The 24,515-nt window shown below is 39.3% G+C and overlaps 1 protein-coding gene across 4 annotated transcripts in view; it reads right to left on the reverse strand.

The window, feature by feature from the left end:
• The window catches only part of AFF2 (AF4/FMR2 family member 2), a 449,558-nt gene that overhangs the window by 97,726 nt on the left and 327,317 nt on the right, over positions 1-24,515 (reverse strand). For all 4 annotated transcript variants that reach the window (XM_023526244.1, XM_023526242.1, XM_023526243.1 and 1 more), the window contains one exon: positions 8,123-8,219. In XM_023526244.1, coding sequence (XP_023382012.1) covers positions 8,123-8,219 — 97 coding nt within the window. The remainder of the gene's footprint in view (positions 1-8,122; positions 8,220-24,515) is intronic.

The following is a 24,515-nucleotide window of genomic DNA, read 5'->3' on the forward strand; positions in this document are numbered from 1 at the left end:
CAGCTAAACAAGGAGTGTGGCGAGAGTAGAGGGAAGACCAACATTGTCTAGCCACTTTCTTGAGCCCAGGGACAGTGACAAGAGAAACATGGTGATGCCTTTCCCTTCTAATTCAAATCAACTTGGTGATCCCTAGTTTCCCAGGTGGCAGCTATACTCCCTGCCACCCTCTCTACAGAGCCAGATATGTGCCACGTGGCTCTTTGTGAAAAAAAAATGTGACTATTCCTGTCCTGCATGAGAGTGATCCATTCTGAAATAGCAGATTGTAGCCAACTTTGTTTCTGTTTGTTGTTGGGACAGGCAGAACACCGTCACCAATATCTGATTTAAAGTCATTGCGAGAAAAGTTTTAAGCAAGGCAAAACAGCCATTGGCTTTGCAACTGAAATGCTCATAGATGAATAATTCACAAATTGTAGTGGACATTAACTAGTATCTGGTCATCAGCAGTGACAAGCACAGCGTGTACAAACTTTGTGTTTCTCTGCATCTCTGTGCTCAAAGTATTTTATTGAGATTACTATAAAAAGGCAATCTATGGAGGTTACAAATCAAAATATTTGGTACTAAAAGTAGAATACGTAATTATAATGAAAAAAATCAGCATATAGGTTTTTAAACAGTCACAGAATTGCCTGAAGCACTTTAAAAATCACATCATACAAACCCTAAGCAGTTTCTTATTAATCTAGTGTCTACACTAATACAGCCAAATGAGGAACACAATCTTGGGAATATAAAAGCCAATGTTATTCTATTAACCTTATATGTTATTCTATTTACTTTCTTGTCTTTAATGAATAAATTAAAATGTCTTCTCATTCTCTAATTGCTGGATAGTTAGAGGATGACAATGTACAGGTTTTATTCAGGTATATTTTGTAGCCTTAACAGCCCAAACTCGATCATTTTGAGGGAGATTTTAATGAAAGGCAATGACAGATAAACTGTTTACATTAAAAGACTCTATCAAAGCTATTTTGTACCTGGTTTCATCCTAATCTATCTGCTGTTTCTATAGCTCTGACAGGCTGACCTCTCTTGCTGTGTGTGCCATATCGATGTCATCACTAAAGAGACCTTCCCCAGCCTTTCTGTTGATAACAAAGTGAATGGAAATGCAGAGAAACCTTGGGGAGGTAACAACTTGTTCATCATGATGAGGGAGAACTGTGGCTAAAAAATAGGAACGCTTACAGCAGGGAAGAGTGTTTGTTCTCACAACTAATGCACTCACTACAGCACGTCAGCTTCAAAAGAGCCAGCTGAGAGCGGGAATAACATTTATTGCACTTTTTTCATTAGCAAACTCTAAACATAAAAGTGGGCTTGAATTTAACTTGGCTAGTATGTTTTGAAAGTTCGATATGCATCGCAGGTATAAGGAACACATCCGAAAGCTGCCAGAATGTTCCCATTTTCTGCTACTGTGGAATTTATCTCATTTGCAATTATCAAATAATAACCTAGCCCATGAGCTGGCCCAACAATAACAAAACAAACAAACAAAATCAAATGAAACGTAAAACCAAAATCAAAAACCTGGACTAAAAGCAAGCTGTTTTGTGTTTGAGGTAATTGATGATTTTCAGACAAGTATAATTATGAAGTGGAGGGAACGGACTAAAAAGATATTTCTCTGTAAATGTTAACAGGCTTGAGATGCAGCTCAACTACTAGCATCTAGTCTAAAAGTCCACACATTCTCAGGAATATACTTCGGATTAAGTGCATATTCCTAAGGGTACAAGGGCAAACCCTACACAGAAAAAGAAAGAAGACTGGGTTAAATAAAATTGCATACATTGGGGTTACTTACAATAATGTATCCAGACACAACTCCTTAGAATGCCTTTGTGCTCAAAGCAAATTTGAATTGTTCGTCTGTATTGAAAGCACTAACATACTACTCCAAGCTTTATCTAGAGTCCTTTAGCTGAGGTTTGTTACTAATTGAACATTTCCAGCCACATTATCCATTTTCTGAACTTCTAACTGGGCTAAATGAAGTCATCTACGGTGTCAGTCTAATTCATACTAATAACAAGATGTTATTAACATTAAAATGCCCTGAAGGGGGCTTCTAACTACTTATTTTTTTATGGCCTTTATATTTCTAAAGTCTGTTGCTACTAATGCCAATCTGAGGTGATTAGGGCAGCAGTCTCCAACCTTTTTGGCACCAGGAACCAGTGCTCCTATGAGACTCTAATGCCTGGTGATCTGAGGTGGAGCTGAGGCGGTGATTCTAGCACTGCGGAGCAGCTTCAAATATAGATAGAGCTTCACTCACTCCCCTGCCGCTTACCTCCTATTGTGCAGTCAGGTTCCTAACAGGCCACAGACCAGTACCAGTCCATGGCCCAAGGAGAGCTAGGACCAGATCTAATCTGACTTCAGAACCTAGGCATCACAGACCATCCGACCACCAGAATATATATATAATAACAGACTACATGCTCAGAGCTATTTAAATCAAACATCATGCTACCATTCAATCAAATATTAAGCAGATATTTACATGGTTCTATGAATATGTGCTGGAGGGAGCTCTGGAGTTTGGTCACCACACATTCTAGAAGCCTTTGGAATAAGTCAAATTGTAGATAACTTAAAACTTTAAAGACAGCAATTTTAATAAACCTGTCAATACAATTTCTTTGTTAAAAAAACATTTGAGACTGATTAGGCTGCTTATATTGAAAGAGAAGAACTAGGTCTATATCTTTAGATCTTTTATTGACCTGCAAGCACAGCATCAATAGCTGGTTCTCAGCTGTAGATGAAAATTGATTCCAGGATTAACCCCTCATTTTCATGGGTTCTTTTAATCCTGAGAAACATAAGAAATTTTTGTTGAAAAGGAAAACTGAAGGTGTAGTGCTATGAGGTTAGGGTGTTCAGAGAAGCCTAGTCCTATGAACTCCCATGAAGTCTATCCTACTGGATCATATCACTCTTCACAAATCCCAATAAACTCATCACAGCATCACTGCCAGCCCTGATGGCTGGCTTGAAATGGCAGTTCAATAAGTGTTGCATGGGGAAGGCCGGGGTTGGATTTTATATCTATGATGTCAACAGCAGCAGCTGAGAATTAAAAATTCAGTCAGCTGGGTCATGGACATCATATAGACCCACATCCCAAACATATTATTGATCTCCAATTTAAAAAAGAATGTATTGCAATACGTATGTTTGTGAAGACACTAAGTACAAAACATTATATCTAATTCAAACACTTTTCTGGAACATTCCAATGTCCAACATCAACTTCAAATGATTATTTCCCATCCAGGGGCATTTCTTGAGAGAAAACCAAAGTACAGCCTTCTTCCAGGGTGGAGTGAGAGCTCAAAAAAATAAAGTAAGAATTGTAAGCAAAATGCATGACTCAACTCTCCACCCATGTCAGTCCTTTGAAGAAATCTCTTTTTTAGAGATATGTAATTTTCCTGGAGGACTTGGTGCAGCATCATTGGCCTTTCTTCCTGGGATGTCTGGTTTAAAGCTTGTCAGGACTCTGGGGGAGGAAAGGTCATTCATATCCAATGGATGCCTTTGAGGGGCAGTTAAGACACTCAATCCAGTTCCTAGCAGACCCCTATGGACACCAAGGCCAAAATGAAGGGCAGTATCTATTTACCAATGGATCCAAAAAAGAGGGGTTCTAGTGAATGTTTTAAAGGGCCATAAGGAAGAATACTTGCCTATTTATGTAGAGCTTGAAATTTTCAAACTATCATCTTACACTCTATCTTCACAATACTCCTATGAGTTGGACAAGACTGGTTTATCTTAGTTTATTGGTGAGAGATCTGAGATTCAGAGATATTAGGTGATTTGCCTAAGGTCGTGCGGCTAGACTGTGTTAGAGCTGGGATTGAAACCCAGGCTTCTCTATTCCAACAGCCATGCTGTTAACAACTACACGTACGATTTCCCATGGTCAGGTTCATACAGCTATTACACATTAGGACAAGACAGGAGCTTTTCATTCAAGTTTGCCACATACTGGCTGTTTTCCATGTAGTTAATTGAGCAACTCTCTTTAACACCCCATTTCTTACAAGACAAGAGAAAATAATGTATCTAATATTTCAAAGAATATGAGACATTTTACATAGTTATTGGTAATAACAATGATGATGACGATCGTGTAAAGAAAGCAGTGGCCACTTACTACGTGCTATCCATAGTGTCAAATGATTTTGCCTATCTTCATTCACTTAATCATCGAATCCTCACTATGACCCAATAAAGTAGCTGCTATTGTTATTTCCACTCTAAAGGCACTTAGGTCTTTAGTCCAAAGTCACCCAGCAAGTGGCAGAGCCAGAATTCAAATCTATTCGATTATACGTCTATGCTTTTGTTTGCTCCCCTACACTGTTCCAGCACTGTCACACCACCTTACAAGACAGCATGGACATATCTACTTCCAGAATAATCTCAACTGAGAAAGCAAAATGTAATGGGGAGTGTGGAGAGATCACACAAACTTTTGACAAATATTTTCAGGGTACATCACTATTGCTTTTTCACTGAAACCATGAGCATGCATGATTGTGTATCTCTGATTTTAAGAGTCACTAGAAGGTAAAATCTTTTATTAAAAATGTTTCTTATAACCCTGAGTCTCCATGTCTGACCATTTGGTACCTTTAATTTGTAAATTTGTATATTATAATTCTCCCATTCTGGCCTCACGCTTCACTTTTCCATTTGCAGGAAAAATACTTAGCATTTAAACATATCCTAATTGTTCTATTGGTGTCTGCTTGTACACAACACCTGCTCGGCATAGCTAGTACTGCTGTGGAGGGTGCCAGTGTGGGGCGCAGAGAGAGGGGAAGTTGTTCTGATTATGAGACACTTGGGACTGAAATGTCAAATCAGAAACAGACACATCTTGATCCTGTGTTTCATTTTCATACATGCATTTGAAATGCATTCTCTTGGGATTCGTTATGTTGTAAATCATAGCATAATGTCTTAGGAGCTTTTTGTAAAAGATCGGTGCATATTCACTTAACCTGGACAATTTGGGTCTCCTTAGGTGAGTCCAGGTGCAATGATTATGAATGAGGTAATTTGAGGATGTCTCCAGAAAGTTAATAGCTTTTTTTTTATTATTGGAGTATGTCTGTATGAATGTAGCCACTGGGTTCTGAGAATGTTTCTAAGTATAATATCAGCTCAAACCAATGGTGTGGTTTGGTCCCTTAGACACATAATTTAATGCACCAATGCATTTGTTCGTATGCTTTTCTCACAATCATCTTGCCACAAATAGAATGATTCTGTAATTCTGTAGCTCAGACAAGAGGCCCAAACTTATCTCTAAGGTTTGCTGAAAGGTTCATATGAGACAGAGCACCTTAACTTAATGCCTGGCACAGAGTAAGTTAGCTCCATAAATGGGAGCGCTCAGCTCTCCTCCTGATGTTGCCAGAGGCATGACAGTCCCAATTAAATGATGACAGACTATAACTATATTATCTACATGCCACTGTTATCTCACTTGAGAAGAAAAATTATTTTGGCAGTTATTCAATGAGTTAAACATAGATTTACTATATGACTCAACACTTTTATTTTAGGTGGAAGAATTGAGAGAAATAGTCAATTCAAAAGAACTGAAAATGTGTTCCAACAAAAACCAAGACATAAATGCTCATAACAGCACTATTTTCTGCAATAGCCGAATGGTGGAAATGATCAAAATGTTCATCAAGTGATGAACGGATAAACAAAAGGTAATATATTCATACAATGGAATACTATTTAGCCATAAAAAGGAATGCAGTATTGATACATGCTACAACATGGACGAACCTAGAAAACACTATGATAAGTTAAAGAAGGCAGTTACAAAAGTTCACATATTATATGATTTCATTTATATTAAATAGGCAAATTCATAGAGACAGAAAGTAGATTAGTGGTTGTCAAAGGCTGAGGGATTAGGGAAATTGGGAGTAACTATTTAATGTATGTGAGATTTCTTTTTGGGGTGATGAAAATATTCTGGAACTAGTGATGGATGTACAACCTAGTGAAAATACTAAATGCCACCGAATTGTACACTTTAAAATAGTGAATTTTGTTATGTGAATTTTATCACAATAAAAATAGAAAAATGATTTCGATCCACACATCTTTGAAAAAGAATGTTACGCTTCATAAAATCAGAGCTCACCAAACATGGCTGTCACTGCCACTTCCACTGCTACACATGCATTCTCTCTTGGTCTTTAGACTTCTAGCCTTTTAACCAGTCCTCAAACTCTATAAGGAGGGTTCATTAGCAAGTGTTTATAACCTTGTGCCCGCTTCTTGCGTCTTGGACCCGGCTAAGGGAATAAGGTGTCATTTTGCCTTACTTTAGATCTTCCTGTTCGACCTCCCTTTCAAATGATAAGCTTTGTTGAGGAAGGCATGAGTGGTCTAAGGACAGCATGCCACGAAAAGCTTCCAACTCACAAACTGGGATTATCCAAGAGTCTTGACACTTAAACAAAGTCACCACAAACATCCTAAAACCCCAGATGATTTGGGCCAACAGATGTGATGCTACTTCTTTAGGTTAATACAGAAAACAACTTGAGAAGCTAAAAAGCAGATTGTATTTATGTGATCACATAGAGAGGAAGTCCACGTGCAAAATCTGCTCTTACATTGTTGATTTCTGCTTTAAATACTTCCATTGAAAATGAATGTTGCATCAGTCAGAATTGATGATCTAGAATTATTTTGTTTTATTTACCAATACAATGTTCTTGTCATTAGTGTACTAAATGCAGAAAGCAGGAATGGCAGACATTGGAATTTAAGTGTGCACTTCACATTTGCTCTGAGCCCATGACTCAAGTAGGAGACAGAGACTGCTTGTATTCTGTATACTAAATTCACAACAAGCCCCTGGGAGACAATTGTGTTTGTTCTTCATAAAACACCAAAGTTATGGAGATTCAATATTTACATACCTTCAAAATTGCAAGGAGAATAAAGTGGAGAAAGTAAAGGAGAAGAAAGTGTTGGCGACAGAATATTAATGATGTGTTCAATTTTAAAATTATAACAGATGGTAGGAGTTCTAGTGTGATAAATAATTATAGAGGAGAATGGAGTAGGTGAGCCTTGAGAATTTTTCCTATGTTATTTTTTGCAGGTTCCTCACAAAATATTTAGTGGTATGGAGTTCCATATTTGTTAACTATCTTGAAATATCAGTGTGCGAGCATTCCTAAATGTACTGATCAAGGAATTATAAAACTGAAACAGGCTGGTTTCAGTTTTATAACTTAGCAGACTTCACTGTAGAAAGAACTTGGTCAGACATTGGCTTTTTAAAAAATGGTAATTATTCAGTGTTCCTTATTTGATGGGATGAGCACACCCAAAATGACCCCACATGCAAGGCAGTTCTCTGTCACAGAGAAAATACACAAGCATCATTGACATTGCACACTGCATTGCTGTTCTCATGATTCATCAATGATACTTGGCCTTTGCAAATCAAGAATCCAGTCTCATTGGAAATGCTGAAAACACACATGCCTGCCATCTAATTTAGTTGTAAACACTGCAAATGCTCGTAATGCAGAACGTTAGAAGATGGGGCAGCAGCAAGCTTTTGCCAAATGCTTTTTGCCTGAAGGTTCATGTAAGCTGCAAGATGCTGGGTACTGATTTTCAGCTGTGTTCTGAAGTGGTGCACCTGGGATAAGTGAATAGACCAGTCACATTTATATTTTAATTAATTAATGAGTATGGGCTATAAGCCTCACTAAGGGAAAGTTACATCTCACTCAAGACATACTTAGTCCAAGAGAAGGAAAAAATCTCAATTGCTTCTGATGACCAGTACTGTGTATGTCAAGGAGAGAGTAGAGGAAGAAGGTGAAAGCAGTTTTCAAAATCTCAGCATCTCCTCACTATAGTTTTAGTGAAAGTGTGAGCTGATTCAACCTGTTCCAGAATGTTATGCCTATTTTCGCTTCTTCTTGCGAAAGCCCAGAAATGAAGCAGGGATTGGCTTGTGTATGACAGAATCACTTCAGTTCCTTTTACTCCCCACCCTGAGGTCCCAAGCCAAGCCCTGAGCTGTTCCTACCTGGTAGAGCTCAGTGGCAGTGCACTGAGTGGTCAAGGTCTTCACAGGCTCAAGGTCATCTTCATCACTACTCAACTTCAGGTCGTCCTCAAGCATCCTACAAAAAAAACAGAGTGGTGTTCATATTAGAAAATGTCTTTTCTAAACCATCCTCAAATAGATCTTGCAATGAGGATAAAATATTGGAGCTACAATCTGACAGCTGCAATTCTGTCAAAGGTGCAGAGGGAACTGAAATTCTTTCAACTAATTAGATATTTGAGCTCTTATATTTATGTCATACTCTGTACACATCTTCCCTCTCTACCTTTCCCTAAATCAAGAGGAAAAAAAAAAGACTATTTCAGCATCTCCAGAGATGACTGTAGTCTATGTATTTTTACTACTGAAGGCATAATAAATGTCCTGATCAATCACTGCGGAGGTGGGATGTGGCATTGGATCTCCACAGGAAAAGATGCTTCAAGTCTCCAATGAAAGAATAGGGGTACGATAACAGCCCCTAGCTCCAGAGACTGTTGTCAAAGCCTGCCGGAGCTCTCTGAATGACAGAGGCAAAAGGCTCAGTGAACTTCCACTACCTTTCAGTGCCCTCTGCACTGTGGCAGCTCGGTGACCACAAAATAGCTGGGCGAGAGATGGCTAGTCATTAACCTTTTGATATATGACTGATCTCTTCCTGTAAAATTTGATCCAAGAGATGTAAACCTATGATGCGGATAAGAAATCTTTCTCTCCTAAGGCAAGGCGCCTGAAATATATGAGTGGTCTGAATTTTGGTGATGAATTAGCACCTTCAAAATTGTTTACTGAGTACACAGAGCCTTTTGTTTCTGCAGAGGTATTAATTCCAGTGCCACCCGCTCTAGCTCCCGATTTGAGCTACAGAGGAAAGACTGCTTATTATCTTAAACTTCCAGTTACAGAATATTTAAAGAGCAATTGGTGTTAATATTTTTATTTAGTAAATACACCTATTGATCTTATCCCTAGACTTCAAGTGGGGGCAGTCCTAGCTTCTCTAGACTGATTACCATTTTCCAAGCATGTTTTGCTCTTTCTTGCTGGTCATAAAGGGCTTTATTTTCTCTCTCTCTCTCTCTGTCTCTCTCTCTCTCTCTCTCTCTCTCTCTCTCTCTCTCTCTCTCTCTCTCTCAATGTACAGGTAGGAAATATCTATGTGTTAATTTGCATCTCGGTGTTTAACAGGATAGTTGATAAATGATCCCTATCATTCAGAGTATCTATTTCTGTACCAGAAAAGATGCTAAGTATTTGACCAGCAGCATGCAATTTGGACCCTATGAAGGAGGTGCTATCATTAACTCCATTTTCTAGATGGAAATGCCATGGCTTAGAGAGGTTAAGGAACTTGTTTATGATCATGCAGCTAGGAAATCTTGGAGGTAAACATGGAACCTATATCATCTCTAGCCAGAACTTGAGAGTATAATATTTTCCTAGAGCTGTATTAAATAAAATAAAAACAACAACAACAAAAAATAAGACAAAAGAAAACATATTGACATGGAATGTAGTTGGATTCAACTGTTGGTTAATCATAAACTCTTATAACTTGGATAAGACAATTACTGTCTCTTAGCCTCATCTATGTCTCTCATCTGTTAAATGGGATAATGATTAATTTACACTCTAGCATGTGAAATACTTTATGAAAACACAAAATTAACGCAGGGTATCATTGTTAGTTTGGACATATATCTTCATAGTTAGAAATAATGTACATCATTAATACTATTAACAAGTTATGAGAAGCAAAGTCTGTGTTAGACTTTGTTCTTCTCATTTTAATTTGCTGAACAAACTGTAGGTAAGTCATAATGATTCAGGAAATGTCTCATTGAGTCTCAAGCTGGATCCAGAAATGGGCTCGTGGTCTTCAGGCTACAATCCTTCAGGTAGAACTAGCACATCCAAAGCCAGAGTGTGAAGACCTGAATTCAGCAGTTATTTCATACTCCAATCACCTCTATGTAATTTTAAGATGGAAGTTAAAGGCCCTCCACTGTTCAGTTCTGGAAACAGGCTACATGGTGAATGACATTAAACACCCCTGGTACAACAAGCTTGGTATGGATTTGGTTAATAAAGGACAATTTGATTCATGTATTCAAGTCCCAGTAAACACAATACAGGGAAGTAACTAGGAAGGCAAACTACTATTAGTTATCTCTAGAGGTGTTAAGCATTCATTTCATTCCAATCTTTCCCTGACCTATTAAGCTTTATTATTGAATATACTTGTACTTGTTTGCGTTCCCATCCATAGCTAATGCTGACCATTACACCAGGGAAAGCGTGAGATTATGAAAGATTTTGGATTTAATTATTATAGCAGTACCATTCACAACCATTACAGATAAGGTAGTCTCAGCAGAAAAATGGTAGTCTCTTTTTATGAGGTTATTATTCCATAGACAAATTCATTACACACTGGATATCCCAAAATGTGAAAAAAAAAAATCATGCTCATATTAATGTATGCCTGTGTGTGTAATCTTTAAAAACAACGACTGTTCTTCCACTTTTCAATTAGGTGAAAACTGAACAAAGTAGACATCCTGAGTGACTTCAGACATTTGTTAAGTACCTAATAGTTCACAACGTCTGTCTTTACATGAAAACTGTTTTTATTTCTACTATAACTTATAATTTCTATAGTATAAAAAAATAGTCCAGAAAACTGTGTCGACAAAACCAAATCCTTACCCTGAAGAGATGATCCTGTAAAAGCTCAAATAACAGATAAGATAGAATGAACAAAAAGAAGACTGTGTAGGTTTTGGAGAAGGAGGGGGGAGTTGTGTCCACGTCTTGTCTATTTCTAAATCTCTGGACCTCAAGCATAACCTCATGGCCTCAGAGGGCTCTTTGCACTGAAACATCTTAGGACACTATGATGTGACAGGCCCCATGTGGGTTGTAACCACAAAATGATTGAATCACTCTCCATAACCTTGCCACTTTACATACAGGAATGCTTAGGTGATTTTGAAGAGAAAAAACTAGAGGGCTTGAAATATTATTCAAGAAGGGTCTATGGAAATGCAGACTTTAGTTGAGGTAACATAGGTTTAAGAGCAAAGGCCTGAGAGTCAGACAGACCTGAGTTTAAACACAGGATTTTCTAACATGTATGCTCTCTTGAACTAGAGAATAAAACTCTTTAGATCTCAATTTTCTCACATGTTAAAATGGACAAAAATAATAGCTACTTTGGAGAATTTTTGGAGGAATTAGAAAAAGAAAGTATACACAAGTTGCCTAGGAGTAAATATAGGTAGCTATTGTTTTTAACTCAGTTATTGCTGTTGTTATTATTACCTGAAAAATGGTGCTGTAGATGTTGGAATAATTTTTTAAAAAGCTCTGGTGGTGACCCAAGACTAGCAGAGATATCATCTAGCAAGCCTCACTGGAAGTCCTTGACCAGATGAGGAGAAATTCAGAGATCCCTAAGAAGTCTGGAAAGTTTCAGGGCTTGAATTTACTCTTCTAGAATGGTCTAAACCCATCATAGCTGTTTTGGGTTTCCTGAGATCCTCTCAGGGTACTTAAGATACCCTGGAGATTTGAAAGCCTGTTGCAAGAGGAAACACTCAGACAGTTCCAAGTGAAAGTTAAAAAAAAAAAAAAGAGTGTTGTGATATCCCGCTCCTTATAAATGTGAAGTGACCTGTAGATTCAGAGAAATAGGCCAGGGATGGCTCCCGTTAGAAGCCGTGCTTCCCTTGAGTACCTTGTATTTGGGCCAGCCACTCTTAGGAGGTATTTCCAATATATACCTGGTTCTAACCTCTATGTATGAGGCTGGGCTTCGGAGGATGTTAGTTGGTTCAGAACCCTTGCTCAGAAGCCACCTTGAGAACCCTGAATGTGTAGGCTGCAAGTGTACACAGTGCCTTTTGGTGAATTACAAAATGGTGCCCTTCTGGGCAGATAACTCATCAAATGTATCACTTGGTACTGGCTGAATTCCAGCTCCCAGATATCTATGAAAATAGCTGTGATGTAGGTGACTGATACTCAGATGGACTCTGGCTCTTACAGTTGGAAGTGCCTGTAAGTCTTACCTATTTCACCTTGTCACTCAGTGGAGATAACGACAACATCCCAACGTATGGCCATAAGCCATTTCCTAATGCATAGCAGGCAACACCTTTCTATTGTTCAGTAGCTTTAATTGTTAGACTGTTCTGCCAGTTAGGAATGTCCTGTGCTTTCCTATAGTTTCCATCTGATAGCCTGAGCCTTGTTCTCTATAGTCCGCACTAGGAGACTGGCCTGGGAATGGTGTTAGAGATAGTCAGTGCTGCTATCTCCATCGTGCAGGGGATGAAGAAGCTGTTTTGCTGAGATTTTAGACACTAAACAAAAATTAGAAACCATAGCTTCTGTCTCAGCTCTTTGGGGGTCTTCAGAGGACTAGTTTAAATTACCATTGTCTTCATAAGAGCTGATCGCAATCAGATTAAGTGTTTTATGGCTCCAAATGAATAACAGCTGAGCTGGGCTGAGCATTTTAGAGTCTGTGGGATACCTCAAGACTTGTGCCTTCTCACCAGGCAGTGTCTAACTGTGGGCCCTCCTTCTAGAATAGTAACTCAGCCTTATTGACTTCTTAAAGGGCACTTCCTCTTCATATAGTAGGCTTGGAGGAATGAAACATGACTGCTTTAGAATTACTCAGGGAATTATATATTTTCCTACCTAGTGCTTTGTATTCTCTGCAGCATTGAATCATTTGTTGGTAGTATGGCAGGCAATGAGGAAGAGGTGGTGATATTTTTCAAAGCATTCATTCTGTTTCCCTGAGGTAAAGGTGCTCAGGCTTTTTTTCTCAGGAGAAGCTGCATTTAATTTTCTCAAGGTTTTAACTTAAAAGTCTGATTCCATGACCACCCCACTGGGAATCCTGGAAAATTCCAGTTTCAGGGCTGTGATGGTAACAAACAGTTTGAAGATCTAGACTATATGCTATAGGGATAAATCTCCAAGAGCAATCAGGTGGGGCCCTCTAGCTCAGTGCCACGTAGTAGGCCCACAGCCTGTATCTAAACTAGGTCTTATACCCTCCTAGGGGCATGCAGACAGAGAAGTGTCTGCCGTAGCCAATGGATTCCTAGAAGTTTCAGAAAATGGGCATCTCATAAGGTTATTCTGGTTCCTCAGCATAAGACTTGGGAGTTCCCTTAGGAATTATCTAGTCCAGGGGCTGGCAAACCGAAGCCCTCAGTCTAAGCCTGCCCTCCCTTTGTTCTTGCACTGCCTGTGAATTAAAAATGATTTTTACATTTTTAAATGGCTGAAAAAATATCCAAAACAGAATAATTGTTCATGACCTAGGAAAATTAAATAGAATTCAAATTTCATTATCCACAAAGAAAGCTGTATTGTAACAGAGCCACACCATTCATTTATATAGTGGCTTCGCTTTTGTGCTGCAATGGCCAGGTTCAATAGTTGTAACAGAATCTATGGTCCAAAAAGCCTGAAATATTTACTCTCTGAGTCTTTACATAAAAATAGTTTGCTGACCCCTGCTGCTTTAAGCCAATGGTTTTGAATTCTTCTAAACTCAAGAATCCTTCCCCTGGTAGATGAAACCTTATGAGGAAACCCAAATTAAAAAGAGATTAAAGCAGTACTGCTTTGGTCACAGCCAGGGTACGAGGGATTGGAAGTGCCCCAGGGATTAGAGGAACGTCATGTCAAAACAACTCATCTAGTCAAGTAGTATTTTTTGGAGGTAATTGTGGCTCTATGGATATTGCATAAGATTTAGTTAGGGAACCTGAATTTAAGTTACTTAACCTCTCTGAACCTCAGTTTACTCTTCTGTGCAATGGGAATGAAATAATATCTATGTCAGAGATTCAGAAAATGCCAAATAGTCTGCTTAGCCAGAGTGTGGAGTACATAAAAGGCAATAGTAGGGAAAAAAAGGAGTAAATATCTTTGATCTAGAATGGATGTGGTATATATGGATTTATATCTGTACTGCATGCATATGCCAAAGATAATAGTGTGAGCCTTGATGTATATGACTATTGACTTGTATCAAATTGCCACCTCTTTGACCTTGGACTTCCTTAGAATTGATCACATAAATTCAGCACCATACCAATTTTCTGCTCCACAGTCATTATTGTGAATTTGATTTTCATTTTCTTGGTATATTTCTCTGGGTTATGTAATTTTCTCCCAATGTGGGAAGTCAAGTTATCATGCAAATGACAAACTGCCTAATAGAATTCAGATGGCTTTCGAGAATGTTACACGTGCCAAAATACTACTGTACCATTTTTTAGGAGTGTGTCTATGAAAACGTCGAAGAGCAAATTTTCTTAAAGAAAACCACAACCCAGTAGACCAACCTAGACCTGAAAACAAATGTTGGGATAATTCCAAAAAGGAAAAGAGAATGTTTTGTCTTAAAAAAATATCTCAAGTATGGCCTTATAGTAGAAATTGCACACTTCAGTGGTACAGTACAAGCATCTTGAGTAAATTTCCTTTGAGTCATAGTAGGTAATAAAGAAAGACATCCGAGTAGAGTAATAGGGATTCATTCAACACCATTTACTGGGCTGATGATACTTGAAACAATAGTGCAGCCCTTAAGGGCACAGGTTTTGGAGCTGGGCTGTGATAAATTTGAACCCCAGCTTTAAAACTTACTAAATGTGGACTCCAGCAAGTTACTTATCATAGCTTCAGTTTTGTAATCTGTAAAATGGAGCCAATAATGGTACTTAGTTTAGAAGGTTGGTGTGAAGATTAAATGAGACTATGTATGTGAAATGGTTGGTGAACACTCAATAATACTGTCGCTACCATTATTACTTGCAATGACTGTATCTGGCCCTGGGGAAGCAACTATGAGCATGATATAGCTCCTTTCCCTAATAAACTCGCTTAGCAAGAATGAAAACTTCATAAACAGACAATGACAATACAATGTTGTAAGTTCAATGTTAGAGGCATGTAAGAAAAGACTCAAAGAAGAAATGTCTAAGTTTACTTGGGGAGTCTGGTGACAGCTACCCAGAAGCAGTGGCCTTTGACCAATGCCTTGAAGGCAGGCTGAACTGCTAGAGGAGAAAGAAAGAAAAGAACAGCATCAGGAGAACAAACAGAGGTATCAAAAAACCTGAAGTTTCAGGAAGAGTGGGACTCTTGGTCTGGCTGGAATATACTACCTGTAGGCACTAGTGAAAGGTGATAAGTCTAAGGAGATAGGTTGGGGTGAGACTGGGCCATGTTTTTTACTAAAGAACAATTGAAGGGGGAATGATCAAAGTTTTAAGCAGGGTATAGACATGAAGAATCAGAAGCAGAGATCTCCGGGAGCAAAGAAAATAGATTGACTGGAAGAAGGAGGTGGCAAGGAAACTGGTTAGACCATCATTGTAGTATAGTCCAGGTAACAGAGGGTGGTGGCCAGGGCATAAGACAGTGAGGATGGGGAAGAGAAGGGACCATATTCTAGAGACATGTAGAAAGTAGAATCAACTGAATTAAGACATTGATGAGCCTGACATCCAAGGTTTTTTTTAGCTACTCCAAGGGCACTGAATTTATATCACCAACCCCACCACAGTCCAAAGCATGCACACACTCCCTCACACTAGGCTGCCCTCTATATTGGCGAATGCCTTTTTATTCTCCCAAGGCTCTGAGACCTGTACTAGGACCTCTGCTACCTGACAGAAGTGTCTCTAGTGGTCAATCTTTTTCTCCGGAGAGAGACCTCATTGGCTTCATTCCTAAGTCATGAGGAAAGGCAGATTTCTTGCCATTCATTCCTTTCAGGGTTGTCCATCTCAGACTTTTTTCAGCTTCTTAGAGCAACTACAGCTGATCAGAAAGAAGAAAGCCCTCTGGTTACCCCCAAGGTACCACCCAATCACAGAGTGTACTTCATTACTTATCTCTCCGTATCAGCTCTTCATTGTTAAAGGATTAAGTAAAGAACTCCTTTATTGAGCTGGTCCATTAATCTCTATCTAAGAAAACTCTTCAGAGAACAACTGAAATTTTAAGTTGCTTTTAAGTGCACTACAACTCATGCCTGCTGACAGCCATTGTGCCTTACAGTAAATTCAATGGGGGCATGGACACATTTTTAGCTGGATCTGAGGCACTGCAAATTCTCAGCTGCTGATAACACAGCGCTTTAGCTTGGAGTGCTTTAAACTGTTTCTCAAACCTGTTTCTAGAGAAGGTTGTGGAGAGGGCTGTTTATCTGAATTGACACAGCAGAGAGAATTTCTTTTATGCTGATGCATAAAGAATTCACATTTTATTTCAGATTGCTTAAGCCAAATAGTCAAAACTGACAATTTAGGCCCAACTAAAATGTTGACACCAATGTAATCCAGTTGCTTATGAAACTCCCACCTGATTTATGTGCTCGACCCTTTCTGTTACATCAAAATGATACCCCGCCTCACAAATATTGACAGTGTTTAACCCCTATAAAATCCTAGAGCTGGAAAGACTGTTTGAGGTACATGTAGCCCAGGACCCCTGCGAGCTTTCCATCAGGTGAGCACAGGTACCACTTGTCATACACACACACATACACACAAGACAAGGAGATGCTAAGGCCCGAGTGATTCAACTGGTAAAGATACAGAAATTTACTTTTAGATTCAGATAGTTTAGTACTTACATAATGGAAGAAGGGAAGATTTGCCAAAGCTCACCCTTTTTTGGTGTGTCCTGCACACCAAAAAAGGATGACACCAAAACAAAAGGGGCCCAATGACTGCAGAGCAAGTTGTGGGATATTCTCTTATTGAGGATCCCATTTTAGATTTCAGTTAAGGGGTTTTATAGCTGCAGGTATATTCTGCAGTGGGCAGGACAGGACACTCTATACTTCATCAGAACTTGGGAGGGGATGAAAAACTGTCTCATGACAGACTCCCAGAAGAGACACGGGGGCATGGAGGAGATGGCCTTGAAGTATATGTCAGGATCGTCTTGTCCTCTCCTGTCCTGGGAGGATCCCTAGATGTTCTGCCAAGTCTCAAATAAGCTGTGGTTCAAGCCCCAGCCTACATGACTTACTTGGATACGTGAAGAGTGTCCATGGTCTCATGACAGAGCTGTTCCCTTACCCTACCAGACATTCTAATCAGTTGATAACTACTCCTTACGAGACCTGCTTTTCAGATTCTGGTGCCATGCTGAACATACTCATTTACTACTATTTTATGTCAAATGTGCTGCCCAGATGCAAGTTCTCACAGAGGCTAGTCATCATAATAAGCAGAACAATGGTTAATGGACTTGTTTCTCTGCTAGGAGTCATGAATGTGAGCTAAGCTAACCATAGCGCAAGTCCAAGAACATACACACATGTACAAGAACTAGCCAATGTTCATGGTCCTCGGAGACCAGTAATTTTCTTGTTTGCAAAGCCAACTGACTTGTGTATGGCTCCTGAGCACAGTGAGGGGCTCAGTGTAGGAACTGAAATTGTTTAGCAGTCGGATATGCCCAGGTTCGAACCCTCACTAGCTGTGTCTTGGATCAAATCCCTTAAACTTTCAAGTACCTGGGTGAAAGGAGGCTCGCCTTATAGGATTGCTGTAATATTAAATGAGATAACCCACTTTGAGTCCTTAGCACATAAGAATCACCCAATCTTTATCATCTATTGGGATCACTGTATCAAGATAGTTCAGCCTGAGTTATCCTGAATACATGAGATGTCATTTTATTTGGAATCAAGGAAAATTAGATGGAGAAATGTGTTCTCATGTCATTTTATTTGGAATCAAGGAGAATTAGATGGAGAAAGGAAAATAACTGTACCTTTGCCACAAAGAGCTTTTGCATGCCAGAAGTAGTATATTGATGTCGAGTACAAAGAGAGTTTATATTAATATTATTATTTCAACTTTTTTAAATCTGGAAAATTCAAATCTACATAAAATACAACTGAACTGCATATCATAAAATATTAATCTATCAGATTCCAGGACTGCATAAATAGTTTGATATTGAGAAACCTATTTGTATAATATATCACATCATCAACAAATAAAGTGATAAAAACCATATGATCATCTCAATAGATGCCCAAAATATTCTTGATAAAATTTCATACCTATTATTCCTGAACCAGAACTTTTAAAAACAAAGTAGAGAAGGATGCATCCTTTCTAGATAATGGCTATGTAATGGCAAACTGTCAATCCAAAGGTAAGTTTTAGTAGGTAGAAAGGTAAAATCAAGTTTTAAACATATATTTTAAAACAAAAATGGAATTACAGATGACTGTGTTCCAAGTGTTTCTAAATATCTGTATTAATGTTGATTCATTGGGTAGACAGAAGGAACACAAACAGACTAATATCATCCAATGACACCATTTGTTCTGATAATTACTCCAATCTAAACAGTTTTGAGGCATCGCATATGGCTTCCACAAGGAATTCTTTCCATGTAGGTAGACAAAATTTAGAAAGTGACATTGAAAATCTCAGCTTCTACTTCCGCCTTTCACAAATTATTAAGCCTTTAAAAACATATCACCATATTATTGACATCCACGTCTGCCTACAAAGCTTTATAAATACAGAGATGCTGGCTAACATGATTGAAAATTTGATCCTATTGTTTTAACAAAATGAGAATTGTTTTAGAAGGGGCTCCACGATGTCTGGACATATATTTTCCCTAAGTAACAGTACGAGACATGCATTTCCCTCGGGAATTCAACATTTATGTTGATGTACTTGGCTGCAGAGCCAAACCTGCACTGGCTTTAATACATAGGAATTTTCTGAACATTTTGAGTAATGGGACTGAAATAATTTAACTGCTCCTTCTGTGCATGTTAAATGAGTTGTGTGATATATTTAGCTTTTGCAGAAAACTTGTTTACACTATAAATTATAGCACATGGCATAATCACATTGATGTGGAAAGCCAGCCATGTTGATCATTTTGGCCACCTCGCTCCAAACTTCGGGTTATTGCAAGTGAATTCTTTGTGATTCACCAATATATTGGTGGTGTTTCTAAACTCCATGACCCTGCTGAGTACATGTGAAGCCATTGTCTTAGCACTGCCATTGAATCTGAAAGAAGAGCTCGATTTTTGAGACAGGAGGATTGTCAAGATAGGGGAGGGCCCATCTTGCTAAGTGAGGGGAATACAGGTCTAAATTGTTAAGTACTACATTTATCAATGGATTAGAAGGGATTGGCTTTTTAATTCTGAAACACAGAAAAAGACCCTGGTGTCTAATGATCAAAGGCTCTGGTAAATCCAACCTCCTCAGAGGTGACACTGTATAAAGAAAAGCACAAAAGACTTGGGAGTTGGATGGACTAAGGGTCCAGTCTGACTCTTGCATTTACTAGCTGTGCAAATCTAGGCAAGCTTATCGACCTCTCTGAGTCTCCATTTTTTTGTTGTTGCTAAAACAAGGCTGCTGATACCTACATTTCATGGTTGTTGAGAAGAGTAACTGAAATAATATGTGAAAGGAGTATGACTGTGAGTGTTGAATAAATGATACTACTTCTATTATTGCTGAGATTAGGGCAAACTGAAGCCTGGTTCTTATGTCAACATCTTCAGAAGCAGCAATAAAATAATTACTGCAGAGGAAATTACCAGGTCTCTGGTTGAAGAAAGCAGTTTAAGCAATAACAGAGAGCCATCAGCGTAAGTATTAGATTTATCAGGGCATTCACATCATAAATTATATAAATGTGTAATCACTATGTTGTATATCTTAAACTAAGTATTGTATGTCAACTGTAAATGAAAAATAAAAATTATTTTAAAAAATAAAAATTAATTAAAAGAATGGGCAAAGAATCTAAATAGACATTTCTCCAAGGAATGGAGAAATATATGTCCAAAGAAGGTGTACAAATGGCCAATAAACAGTTGAAAAGATGTTCAATATCATTAGCTATCAGGAAATAGACATAAAGTGGAAACAACCTAAATACCCATCAACTGGTGAATGGATAAGGAACACGTGGTCTATCTATACAATGGAATATTATTCTGCTATAAAAAGGACTGAAGTGATGACCCATGCTACAACATAGATGAACCTTTATGACATTATGCTAAGGGAAAGAAGCCAGACACAAAAGGCCACGTATTTACGTATTAAATGATTCCATTTATATGAAATATCTAAAATAGGCAAATCTATAGAGATCAAATGTAAATTACTAGTTACCAGGAGCTGGAGTGAGGGGGACTGGGAGTGACTGCTAATGGCATGGGGATTCTTGAGGTGATAGAAGTGTTCTGGAATTAGATAATATGGTTGCACAACTCTGTGACTACAAAAAATGTTGAATTGTATACTTTAGAGGGTGAATTTTATAGTATCTGAATCTCAATAAAGCTGATTTTAAAAAATCACACAGCTAGCCAAGTGGGGGAGGGAGGGCTGAGATGACAATCTGCACCTGCCTGATGCCAAAGTCCATGTCCCCGACCACTCCATTTACTTCTTTGCATGACAGAGATTGGCAGAAAGTCTCAGAGGCATTCCTACTCACATCTATGGAGAAAAACGCTGAGAGAAAAGAGCTATTTTTTCCCACGTAATCTCTTTCTCCTTCCATTTTCCCTATGTTAAAACTGCAATTGATACAGCCAGCAGAAACTTCACCAAGGGAAAAGCGCTCTGTCTTTTCCAGGGCAGACAAAGCATTACATTAAAGAGGCAGCTGTCTGGTTGGGGTGGGGACCAAACCAAGTACCCTTCAGCAAAGATGCTCTATCCCCTCCCTGACTTCAGAATTTTCAAACTTAAGGCTTATAAAGAAAGAAACCCGTCTACGCAGAGGCCCCCTCTCAACAGGACAAATCACCTGCCCTCATAACACCCACAGGCAGACATGTGTTTAATGTGGGTTGACAAGATGAATGAGTTGACCTAAGCAGACATCAGGACAGCTGGAAGGAGGCATACATGTTAGCGGTTAAAGGAGAAGCTGGGATGAGGATGTAGGTTTCGTCCTCAATCGATCGTTTAATATGGCAATTCATTAGGCACAGGTAAGGTAGAACTCTGCAACTCCTTTTTCTTATTTTGAGGTCGGGAAAAGGAGTTAGTTGCTGGTCTTATGTGCGGACCACCTATGATCACAACAGTTTCTCCTCTGGTGAGTCCATGCCCGGCCTGGTGCTCCAGCAGCTAATTGATTTTCCAGACCCTGACTAGTGCGATTAGACAGCTGGGCTCCTATCAGGGCCCAGCGCCCGTGTGCAGCTCCTATGGTCATGCAAATGTTAGATTGCAAATCCAATTTAAATCTGGGCTCCCTTGAGCTGAGAGATAATTTTCCTTTAATCTTCTTCCGGTTGTCTATCGCTAACCTTCACAGTCTTAGATATGACACTGTAAAACCTGTCCACACTGCTACTTTTCACATGGAAAGAATTCCCACGCACATGTCCACCACCAGTAATGACCTGTTTCCAAGCATCTGCATTAAAGACTTAACACAGACCTTGAACTTGACACAGACCTTGCAGCTATCTCCCCCACCGCCCACCTTCCATTTCTAGACTTGGCCAAGGAAAACACACGGGGCTGCTTCAGGGAAGATGTCCTGTCCCTGGGCCTGCCACGCTAGCTGGGGGCTAGTTTCGACTGTGGAATATTTGCCCGCCCCCTTGGTTTTTGGACCACAATGTCATGGGGGCTTTCCCCTCTCATTCTTCTTGCCTTTTGTTATTTTTAATCACCCACCTATCGGGGCCAAATTGCCTTGTAACTGTCTGCAGAGCTTGCGTCTGACAGAGATAGCTGCTGTTGGTAATAAGAGCCTTCACTTCAGCCCATTTAACTTGCCTCAGTTTGACAGCTTCACAATAGCCACCTTCCCTCAAAAGAAAACTGTGATTTAGTGGAGAGAGAATGTGGGACAACAACCTGATCTGTCTCTTCGTCTCTGGTGGGATCTCTTGGCATCAAGTCCCACTGCAAAGTCAAAGAATGAACCACCACAGAGAAATGGGCAGGTCTGGAGCTGGGCTTGGTTAAAGGTGCCATCAACATCCACAACCCACAGCACAGAGCTGCTTGTCGAGAATGTGGGGGCTGCTTCCTACAAACATTCTGTCTCCACAGGACAAAGTAAATCTGTTTGTTTTTTTCATTACTTTATCAATTGCCCAAGTACTGGTTGAACGGTCTTTCTTAACTTGGTAATTGCAGTAACAATGTTATCTGAAATTACTGCTTGCAGATGCCTCCTGAGTCAGCTCCTTGCATCTATGTTATTCCGAGGGCAGAGAAAGGAGTTTGACGGTGGTTTTCCTGTGGGAGAGATTTTGCACCCCCAAATTCCCATCGTCTGCAGCAGGACAGAACTGAACTACTGATCACTATTGCCTTTTAAGAGGCGTGTTTAACAAAGGTCATTAGAATGGTTGCCATTCAGAAAAGGGCTTGTTACAGATTGAATTCTGTCCCCACCTCCATTCATATGTTGAAGTCCTAACCAGCAGTGCCTCAGAGTGTGACTTTATTTGGAAATAAGGTCTTTATAGAGATTATCAAGTCGAAGTGAGGTCATCACTTTGGCCCTAATCCAATATCACTGGTGTCCTTATGAAAAGGGGAGTTTGGACACAGAGACACATATAGAGGCAAGATGATGTGTAGAGACTTGGGGAGACTACACCATCTGCAAACCAAGGAGGGGACTAGGACAGAACCTTCCACCACAGCCCTCAGAAGGAAGCAACCTTGCTGACCTTGAACTTCCAGCCTCCAGAACTAGGAGACAATTGTTTGTTGTTCTAAACCTCCCAGCTTGTGGGACTTGGTTATAGCTGCACCATCAAACCAAAATAGGTTTCCTGTTTCCAGTGCCCCCATGTACATGGTTTAGGGGAATGCCTTTATATCCCTAATAGCTGCTTTTTCATATGCTTGCCTCATCATCTAATCACCTGGGAAAAGCAACATTTAGGTATATGACCAAAACATGTTTGCTAAGAGAAAACAGCAACTAACATAATGAGTGTGTGTAGGGGGAGGGGGGGAATAAGTGAAACTTGGGTCATCTGAACCTCTTGAGATGAAATAGCATCTCCAAAGCTAAAACTTAACAAAACCCCATGTCACCCATCACCCTATTTAGGAGATAACCTTATTTTTAAAATAGATTATTATTTTGCTTTGGTAAGCCTCATTGATTTCACTTCTATTCTTCTCAGTTCTAAAGGTGAATTTTGCTTCCAATGACTCTGACAATGCCATTAGAGGGCAGATTCAGACTCTAAACGTGTAACATTTTAGAACTGAGGCATTCCTGTATCATGATTTTTACCCCCTAGAGAGCTTAAAATGTCACCCTTTTGGCACATACTGGGCAGAAGAGGTGAGTTTCTCAGCATGAAAGGTCAAATGCCAGAGTATGATATAAGGGAAAAAGCCGGAATGTAAGATAATCACTGATGCTGGAAGCGAGGCCAGTAATGGTGCTATCGTCTCCCTTCTGAGGGAGAGAAAGCACATGCATGAACAGTTTTAAGTTCCATCACTCTGATCGCTCCTGCTAGCAGTCTTGCCTGCTTTCTCCTACAAAGGGCACCCTTCTCCTCAATCTGCTTGCTTTTCCACTCTTTCTGGGTAATCTCGTCCATTCTCTGAGTCCCACATCTATATCTTCAGCCTAGAACATTCTCCAGAGCTCCAGACTCATAAATCTAACTTTCCACTGGAAAGTTCCACCACCATATTCCACAAACACCTCAAGTCCAAGAAAGCTGAACTCATCATCTTCAACCTGCCCCTTCTCCTGCTTTGTTTTATTTATGTATATATTCATCGATTCATTCATTCATTTTGTTTTATCTATCTATTCATTATTGTGATAAAATACACATAAAATTTACCATTTTAAAATATACTATTCCGTGCTTTTTAGCACATTCACAGTGTTGTGCAACCATCACCATCAACTAATGCCAAGACATTTTCAACACTCCAAAAATATATCCCATGCCCTTTAGCTATTACTCCCCCAATTCCTCCATCCCCTCCTTCCCTAGGCAACCTCTCATCTGATTTGTCTCTCTATGGATATGCCTACTGTCAACATTTCATATAAATGAAATGATAGGACACATGGACTTTAGTGTCTGGCTTCTTTGCCTCAACATGTTTTCAAGGTTCGTCCATGTCGTAGCATGGCTCAGTACTTCATTCTTATGCTTTATTTTTGCATCTCTCTATAGTGTCACCATCCATCCATATTTGCAAGCAAGAAAGAGTCATTTTAAAATTTCTACCCTATCCTTCACCTCACATATCTCATCATTCATTCACTCCTCTTGAAGGGATCACAGGTCATCATTTGC

Source organism: Pteropus vampyrus, unplaced genomic scaffold (assembly GCF_000151845.1).
Source record: "Pteropus vampyrus isolate Shadow unplaced genomic scaffold, Pvam_2.0 Scaffold750, whole genome shotgun sequence".
Classification (NCBI taxonomy): Eukaryota; Metazoa; Chordata; class Mammalia; order Chiroptera; family Pteropodidae; genus Pteropus; species Pteropus vampyrus.